The 9,185-nt window shown below is 46.6% G+C and overlaps 1 protein-coding gene across 3 annotated transcripts in view; it reads right to left on the minus strand.

Moving 5' to 3' along the window:
• Positions 1–9,168, minus strand: part of RNF214 (ring finger protein 214) — a 47,220-nt gene extending 38,052 nt beyond the window's left edge. Inside the window, exons 1-4 of one of the 3 annotated variants that reach the window (XM_027036610.2) lie at positions 8,651–9,168; positions 6,930–7,054; positions 4,218–4,728; positions 3,464–3,523 (exon numbers count right to left, since the gene is read on the minus strand). In XM_027036610.2, the coding sequence (XP_026892411.1) occupies positions 3,464–3,523; positions 4,218–4,728; positions 6,930–7,054; positions 8,651–8,989 (1,035 nt within the window). In that variant the 5' untranslated portion in view covers positions 8,990–9,168. The other 2 variants (XM_053204062.1, XM_027036609.2) reach the window with 2 other exon arrangements.
• Positions 9,169–9,185: the final 17 nt, after the last annotated feature.

A 9,185-nucleotide genomic window follows, 5' to 3' on the forward strand; every position in this document is an offset into this window, starting at 1 on the left:
AGATACATTTTTCTGAGATGAGAATTAATGTCTTCAAAACATTTTGGGGGCACGTGGGTGGCTCTGTTCGTTAAGCATCTGACTGTGGCTCAGGTCATAATGTTTGTGAGTTCAAGCTCCATACTGGGTGAGCCCAAGCCCCATCTCAGGTGAGCCCCGATCCTCTCTTTCTCTCTCTGCCCCTAGTGGGACTCTCTCTCTGCCCCTCACTCACCTGCGCCCTCTCTCTCAAAAACAAACAAGCAAAAAAACCAACTACATTCTGGAAGAGGACTTTAAACCAAGAAAAGTTAAAGAAAGGTTAAGGACCAATATGCAACTGGTAGATAAGAGGAATCTTTTCTTTTTTAACCACAGCTCTTTCCCTTTATTTCTTTGTGGTACCTTCTCTGTCCACAATGCATATTTAGAACAACTCAGGATGGCAAAAAAAACCCACCAGTTTCATGGCAAGAAGGCTGAAGGTACATACTATTTATGCACCCAGAGAACTGAAAGGTACATAGTAAACTACTTGATCCAAATCATCTTTGTAAGAGGCCAAAGTTACTTTGCTTCATCGGTGGCTAACTGGTTCCAAGGATCAGAAGTTACAATTCCAAGTGCAGGCAGGGGGACATTACCATAAATGCACAAAAAGGGAAACAAAACAGGAGCCAAGTTTCTTGTATTGCCACCAAGGTTAACACCTGCCTAGCTCCACTGCTTTTTAAAAATAGTTTTATATTAATTTCAATATGCATTAAAAATGTAACTAACACAACATCACTATTACTTAAGACGCAACCAGGTAAAAAGAGAGATCACATTTAAAGTCAATTCCGAGAACATCATTAAGGAAAGCAGAATAATGGGGCGCCTGGGTGGCTCAGTCGGTTGAGCATACGACTTGCGCTCAGGTCACGATCTCACAGTTGGCAAGTTCGAGTCCTGCCATCGGGCTGTCTGCTGTCAGCACAGAGCCCATTTCGGATCCTGTCTCCCTCTCTCTCTGCCCCTCCCCTGCTCGTACTCTCTTTCTCAAAAATAATATGAAAGAACTTTTTTTTTTCCAATAAAAAGATAAACAGGATAAAAACACAGGTAGCCATGACAAATATCACAACGGTTTACACCAGTGACTGAGGCTGGGAAACGTGAGGGGGTGGAGGGAGGTCCTCGACAGCACTTGCACTGGCCGCTCCGTAGACAACACAGAATGAACAGATGCACCTCCGCTTCTACCTCTCTCCAGCTCCCCACACTTTGATCTCCTGATTTGTTTAATGTTTACCAATAGAAGAGTCTCCTGCTGTGACCTCTCTCTTTCCAGGAAGACACTATCTGTATGCCATTTGCAGGCATATTTTTCCATGGTTGTTGTTGTTATCATGTAGATGGTTTGCATTTGCCTTAATTCATTCAATATTATATCAGAAGTATTTTCCGCGTTGCATATAGTTCATTTTCAAGGGTTGGTTGTTTCCATTAAAAACAAAAACAAAAAAAAAATGAATACCATTGGCTACACAGCTCTTGCCTTCTACTGAACTTTTAGTTATTTGGGGAGAATAAATTCAAATAAGTGGGATAAATGGGTCAAAGCATATAAATGTTTCATCATTCCTTAATTGTGAACAACCACTAAGCTTGAGGCTTTTTGGCTCAGAGAAAATAATGGTCGCCTTGTTTCTTTTCTTTTCTTTTAACGTATTTATTTAAATTCAAGTTAGTTAACATACAGTGCAGTACTGGCTTCAGGAGTAGAACCCAGTGATTCATCACTTACATAAAATACCCAGCGTTCATCCCAACAAGTGCCCTCCTTAATGCCTAGCTCCACTGCCTTTTTAAAAGCACATGGGCCACACCACCACCCGAAAGAACACAGCCATGCAAAATGTAACTCCCGGCCTCTTATGGCCCAATGGCTTCATGGTTTCTGCTCCTGCTTCAGACTGATGCTAAAGCTTCTGTATAACTTAGCTGGTCCCTTGGATTGCTATAGACATCGGAACTGTTGTATAGTGGGGACAAAATAAATACTCTGGATGAAAGTGCTTAGAATAAGTGCTCAAGAAACGGCAAACTCTACCCGCTTTCCCTGGAGCCTCTCTTCTAGCTCAGCTTTCCCCCAGGACGCCTCCATCAGCTTGCTCATCTGTAGGGTCTCCTTACCCGCCTCTTATGAATAATGCCTAAGTTGCTACTCTCTATCTAAAAACTCTACTCGCTTCATCTGGTTAATGCGCTCCCATAACTTCCTTGCTTCCATCTGCCCTTCAGTTTCTTCAGCTTGACTAAATATCCACTTTCGTATCTAGTTGGTTGCTGCAAGCCCTTTTCCTCTTTCTTCCCCACTCAGCTAACACATATTACCCTAAGACCTCTTCCCATGCTAGGGCGCTTTTCTCAGCCTCACCCTTCCTCTTGAAAAATGCGTATTTTGATATCCGTACACTTGTATGGAAGGGAAGTTTTTGCCACAAAATGCCAGGGATAGTTCAAAGAGACCATTTTCACAACGATTCACGGGCAGCTCTTGAGGTTTTAAAAAACCAATTACCAGGAATAAAAAGGGAAGATATGACTCAATAATACACCAGAAAAAGACCTGACAGATGTTTTATGGAAAGCTCAAAAGGTGAGGAGACTGCCACAGGTAAGCTTAAGAAATAGCGTCTGGCACGAAAGAGAACGAGAATCCCACTGTGCTGTGAGTTACTTCTTCTGTATTTGGATTATTGCATTTAGCTCTTAGGATCACATTTTCAAAGCATTGATAAGATGGAACATGTCCCTGTGGAAAAGTAAGCAGGGTGACGGAAGGGCTGGAAAATGTATCCCACGAAGAAAAGAAGAACGTTACAAATGTCTGGAGATGGTTTTTTCTGGAAAGATTCAGACTTGAGGGGGGAGGGGAAGAGGCATAAAAAACACTTCAAGTATACATAGAGCAAACGAGCAAAGGGGAGTTTGGATTTACTCTACAGAGCTCAAGAGAACACTCTAACAAGCAGTGTTAGAGGGTCCGTCCTCACCTCAGAACAGACCCTGACAATCAGAGGAGCACCGGGGCTGGCTCGGTCACTTAAGTGTCTGACCCTCCATTTCAGCTCAGGTCATGATTTCACAGTTTGTGAGATCAAGCCCCGCATCAGGCTCTGTGCTGACAGCGCAGAGACAGCTTGAGATCCCCTCTCTCCCTCTTTCTCTGCCCCTCCCCTGCTCGCTCGCTCTCTCAACGTAAATAAATAGACAACAACAACAACAAAACAGAGCTATTTCTCAAATACGATAATACAATCAGCTGCTTTATGAGTAATGTATCCCATCTCTGAAAATGATCAAATAGAAGTTAGCTAACCATCCATCAGGGATTTTAAAAGGAGATTCCTGCACCATTTCTAACTGAGATGATAGGACTCCAGATAGTCTGAGTTAATGGTCTCATATATTTACAGTGACTGTTTTAAGTACTTACCAGATTCTTTTCAATATCTTGATCTGTGTTTACCTCTGAATCGGCCGTCTTAAAGTCAGTCTATAAAGAAAGAAAGAATCACATTCAGAAATACTCAGAGATATTTTAAAAGGCAGAATTACTCTTTAGTAATTTTACCTAGAAATCTGCCACAAGTAACTAAGAAGCTAATCTTTTTTGCTTTCCCCTTATCGGCTTCCTAACGAGAAAACCGCAGGTCTGGCAAGGAGACATTGGCCTCTATACTGCATTGAACATCCATCCCACAGAATAACCTGAACAAAACCCAAGAACTGACAGACAGCCTCGAGTGTGACATAAGAATTTTGCCCCCTAAACTTATTGTGCCCATCCTTCCTCCTACAACAAAGACACCAATCACTAGGAGGCAGGATGCAATGTTCTTAAGATGGAGGTCAGAGAATTCACGAGGATTCCTCCTGTAAGGACAAAGATGGGAAATATGAACGCTAATGACCTACTGTGATCAATTAATCAGCGGAAGAGATTATATGTAGGTCACAAAGTTCCTAGTTGCCATGATTAGACACTGGCTCCTGGCTTTATTATTTATTGAACACCGGAAGGATGTCCTCACACGGCACTGTGTGAAAATCGTACGATAGCTGCTGATAAAAAAACGAGACGGAATAGTTCTCCGCCACCTATGAAGAAATGTCTTCTACCCTCGATAAATATGTAAACAAATAAAGAGCCCAAATTCCATTTTAGTAATAGAAACTTGATACTTGACCTGTACAGCAATGTTTTGAGAAAGCTTCAGGGAAGCGCTATCCTGATCATCATCCTGATCCACTCTGACTCCTTCAACCCCATTTGCTGGAGGCACTACAGGTCGGAAATCCAAGCCTGTGTCCCTGCTACCTTCCTTTAGGATGGAGGCTTGTGGGGATCTGTCTTCAGAACAACTCCCGGAGGCAAGCTGCTTTGTATGGCACCCTGCCTTAAGAGACCGAGCGACAGGATGGAGGCTCTCCCGGAGGCACGTGTCCCCCTCCTCTCCTGCTGTGTTGGCCACGTCCTTCAAATCAGACTGAGACCCACCGCCAGAAAGACAAAGGGCTGTGGCTAGCAAGTTTTCTCCTAAAACCGCCCGGTGCGCTGCTGAAGTGTCACCTGCTGATGAACCAGGATTCTGCTCTGGGTGTTCCAAATGGACATTTCTGTTATTCTCCTTGGTTATCGTTTGGCTACTTACACTCGACAGAGGTGAGTTCTTGTGCTTCTGTGCAGGGTCTTTGGGGCTATCAAAGACATAAGACAAAAAGTTTCTCTCTTCACCCAACCTTAAGGAGGATTAAATACATAATACCTTTAACATAACGACAAGAAGAACAAAGCTAGGCTACACAAGCCCCGCAAAATCATCAGAAAGAAATGGAACTTAGTCTTCGTCCAGCAATTTCCATCCTGGTTAGATGGGTGGTTAAGAACCTGGGCTGTGGAGACAGACCTTTACCGTCCAGTGATGGTCAATAAACACATAAATGACTCTGAAGATCCAAAAATTTGAGATCCCATTTGAATAACTTCGGGGAACATCGATAAAACAGCCTAATGCTCGTCATTATTTCATTCAGTTACATGTACAAACTTAGTTATACGTGATGTTCTAATAAATAAAATACTAACTTAAAAATATTCCACTCTCACATGTCCCAAAAACAATTTTCAAATTCCTTATACAGATCTTTGACCAGAACCACTTCTTAGGTTCTTCGAGAATTTTCCAGAACATAGCGTCTTCACTTCAAGTTGTCTGGGGCAAAGACAATTTTGAATCCCATACTGAAGCTGTCAGTAGAAATTTTACCCCAGACAAGTACACACGCATACAACACTGGGATAGTTGTTTTATGGTTTGTCGTGGCCATTTAATGCATTGCTTTTTGAAGAGATCTTTAAAACGGATTTATGATGACATCTCACATTCAGAACAGTAAGTCTCTCACCAAGGAATGATGACATCTATGCTAAATTTCCTTGCCCCTTCTTTTTTAAAAAACTGATTCTGTCAACTGACGCCTGTAAGTACCCCAAGCCAGCATCGACTGAGGCTTTAGGTCACAGTGCCTTCCTTTCTCAATGGGTACAGGCTGTTCAAAATAAAACTGAGAGATCTTGGGATATGAAAACCTTTATAAACACTTCTGGCTGATTCCTTCCTGAGAGTTACCTGAGGGAGTGGAGGAGGGGGGAAGACACTTAGTTATTAATTTGGGCATATAGTCCAGTATATCTTGGGTGTAAATCCTGACTCTGCTATTTACTGGTTGTTTGACTCTGGGCAAGTTACTTCAATTCATTTGTAAACCAGAAATCTTACCCTCCTAATAGGATTATTGTGAGGATGGCAGGCAATCATGCGTGTGAAAGTATTGAGTACAGAGCCTGGCACAGTAAATATTCAATAAACCTCAGCTGCTAGTATTACTCCTAGTAGTATGTGGCTGATTCTACTTATAAAATGAAGGTCCAAGTTTACGGTTAGGTTACTTAGCAGTTGCTCCCACTACTCCTTCGCTAACAAATCTCTCTTCACGTAAACCAGTATTTATTAAGTACTATGGAGTCAGACGGGCCTGGGTTCAAACCCTGACTCCTTGTTGGCGACCCTGGGCAAGTTACCTCTCTGTGTCTCAGTTTCCTCACCTGTAAGTGGGAATAATAATATCAGCACCTCCTGCTGGGAGGATTAACTGTGTTAATACATATAAAACTGTTAGTACAGTATTATCCATTGTATTAGGTCCTAGGTATGCTTAAAAAATTAGAGTTGAGGTGAAATATACAATTTAGTACAACACTGTGCGTAACTACGCGTTAAGTGCTCTAAGATGCTAGGTTGCAATCATAGCTCCAGCCCTCAAGAGTTTAGATGGAAGGCAGAATATCTACGCACAGCAGTAAGCCACACTGACAAAGCAATCTATTTATCTGTAGATGATATACGTATACGTCTATTTGTGCGTGTATGGATATATACGTGCCTTATGTATGTATACATGTACATATCTACATCTCTATGTAAGACAGAAGACGTATACAAATATACTGGTATGATACATGATAACATGATAATATATACAACTATAACAAAACATATAGGTATAAGAGGTAGATATACACATAGGTATGATATATATCACACACACATAATTAAATGAACATAAAGTCCACGTAAAGTAGGGTGGTGAAAAATTTGCATTTTCGGAAAAGTCTGATCCCCTGTATTCTAACCTATCTGCTCAACAAATATTCAGCATGCCTGCCGAGGGCCACCAGGTGCTGTGTTAGGTACCCTAAATACACATATGGATGTGCTTAATCTAGTGCAGGGCCACTGGAGCCAAAAAGAGGAAAGCCCAGCTCTGCTTCTCTAAGAAGCCATCTCAGAAGCCCTTCTCCCAAATGCAACCTTCCCAGTCAGGTATGCACACATTACCTTAGACCGTCTGGGAGACCTTCGTCTGATTTGGAAGCACATAAACTAGAAGAGGATTCTGGAGGATTGGGGGCATTGGACACCACACCAGCTACCTCAGACGCCGCCGCCATCATGCTCTGTACCTTCAGAAACAAATTACAGGCTACAAGTTTCCAAACTGTTAAAACAAGTGTATCTCCCCCCCCACCCCCCCACAACATCCATACAACATAGTCTCAGGAAAAGAAACACAAAGAAAAAGTTGGGTCCCAGAAGAAAATAAGGCTTCAGAGTTTTCTGTAGCAGGGTTTTAAAAGATCCTTTTGGCCACAATAGGCCCCCGTGGACATCGATCCTCGGCAATCACCACATTTATATAAATAGGAGTCTGTACAAAGCTTTTTCACTTTTGGCAGAAATACGGTGATTTAAAAACAGCCTACCTAGTCTGTGAGAATTTTCCAAATGGTCCACATGCCTACCTTAACGTAGTATTATTTACAAAGAACGTACTTTGGGGCCTAACAATCGATAACATCTTCCACTTTTTAAGTCATTAAAAGCATTCTTCATTAATTTAAGTGAAGTTTTTTGGAGGTTGCGAGGTTGAGTGTGCGAGGAAAAACAGCAATACTGTTATCGGGCAATCCGAGCGGCTTTTACTGTCAGCGTGCTCCCCACAGATGGGAAATGTTTCAGAACCACTCACTGAGAAAAATACAGACTCTTGAAAGTTACTACAAGGGTACAAAAAAGTACAAGAATCTTGGTTAGTCTACCCAGGAAAAGAGAAGCTGGAAAACAGGGTAATCCAAGTCAGAGAACCAGGACTGATGCCCTTTTTGGATCAAAAGGTCATTCTTTGTGAGGCAGGACAAACTCGTGGCCCTCTGTAGTGAAGACAAAGGTGGCGGGGGCGGGGTAGGAGAATGTAAGGGGGGCGGCTAGGGGGTGTAACATAGGGTTAGTTTAAATTCCTGTTTTTAATAGCATCACAGGTATTCCCCCCACCCCCCACCCCCCCCGCCGGCACTTTCAAGCGCGCACAGGGCAAGTATGGAGACTGGGCTTTATCAACACTTGAGTCACAGGCCAGGAACCCTGTGTGCCTCAGTTTCCCCCATTATACAAAGCTCGTAGGCGAGAACGGGCCCAAATCGCCATTACTGCACCCTCGGGTGCAAACAGCCTGCCCCAACAGAGCCCGGGGTCGCGGGTCCTCGGTGCCCGGTAAACGAGAGCGCAGGGCACGGGTCCTCCGGGCAACTCCGCGGCCGGAGCCCAAGGGGGAGCGGGGCAGGTACCGCGCGCTGCACGCTGCAGCGCGGGGTGGGAAGTCGAACGTGTCAAGGGAATCCTGCGGCGGCCGCCAGTGAGGCGGCGACGCCGGGAGCCACGGGGGCTCGGGGGAGGACGGGGCACGGCCGCGAAGGGGACAATGGGGGAAGCGGCGCCGGGCGACCACGGCCGCTTCAACCGGAGACCGCTAAGCCCGCCGCTTCCTGGAGTCGGAGACCCCCGCACCTCTGGCTCGGGCCCCCCACCGCGAGCCCAGCGCCGGCCCCCTCCTAAGGCCGGGACCCCGGGCCCCGTCCGCTCGGCCCCCTCCACGCCCCCCGCCTCGACCCCCCGCCCCTGCCCGGGCCCCCGGCGTCGCAGCCCCCCTCCCCGCCTGCCCGTCCCGCACACACCTCCCGCGCCGCGCCCCCGGGAGGCAAGGGGGGAGGGACGGGACGCACCTGAGCGGGCGGAGCGGGGGGAGGGGGCGGCCGAGCCTCGGGGGGAGGGGTCGAGCGCCGGCCCGCGCGCGGCACCTCCCACTTCCGGCGGCGCGAGCGGAGCGGGCGAGGCCCGGCCCGGAGAGGAGCGGCTGCGGCGGCACCGCGCCGCCCCCGACGGCGCCCCCTAGCGGCCAGCGCTGGCACCGTGCGAGCGCCGCGGACTCCGCGGAAGCCCCCTAAGGTACAAGTGGACTCTCCCGGGGCGCGGGGAGGAAGAGTGAGGCGACCGCGAGAAGGAAGGAGACCCAGCGGAGGGAAGAGCCCCTCTGGAAAGGTCCCAGAGAGAGTCGGGGCCATGGCGATCAGAGAGAGAAGAGGAACGAGGTGTTTGTAAAGGTCAAAACCGAGATTCCCTTTCCAGAGGACGCCATGAAGGGCAAGACGGTCCCTCCGGGCAGTGCCCCTGTGGAGGACGCCCCGACAGCTCGGGGCGGTGGGGCCAGGCGAGCTGAGCCCACCGCGCCCACACGCTCCTCTCCTGGCGGAGGATGCC

The sequence above is a fragment of the Acinonyx jubatus genome, chromosome D1 (genome assembly GCF_027475565.1).
Source record: "Acinonyx jubatus isolate Ajub_Pintada_27869175 chromosome D1, VMU_Ajub_asm_v1.0, whole genome shotgun sequence".
In the NCBI taxonomy this organism is placed as follows: Eukaryota; Metazoa; Chordata; class Mammalia; order Carnivora; family Felidae; genus Acinonyx; species Acinonyx jubatus.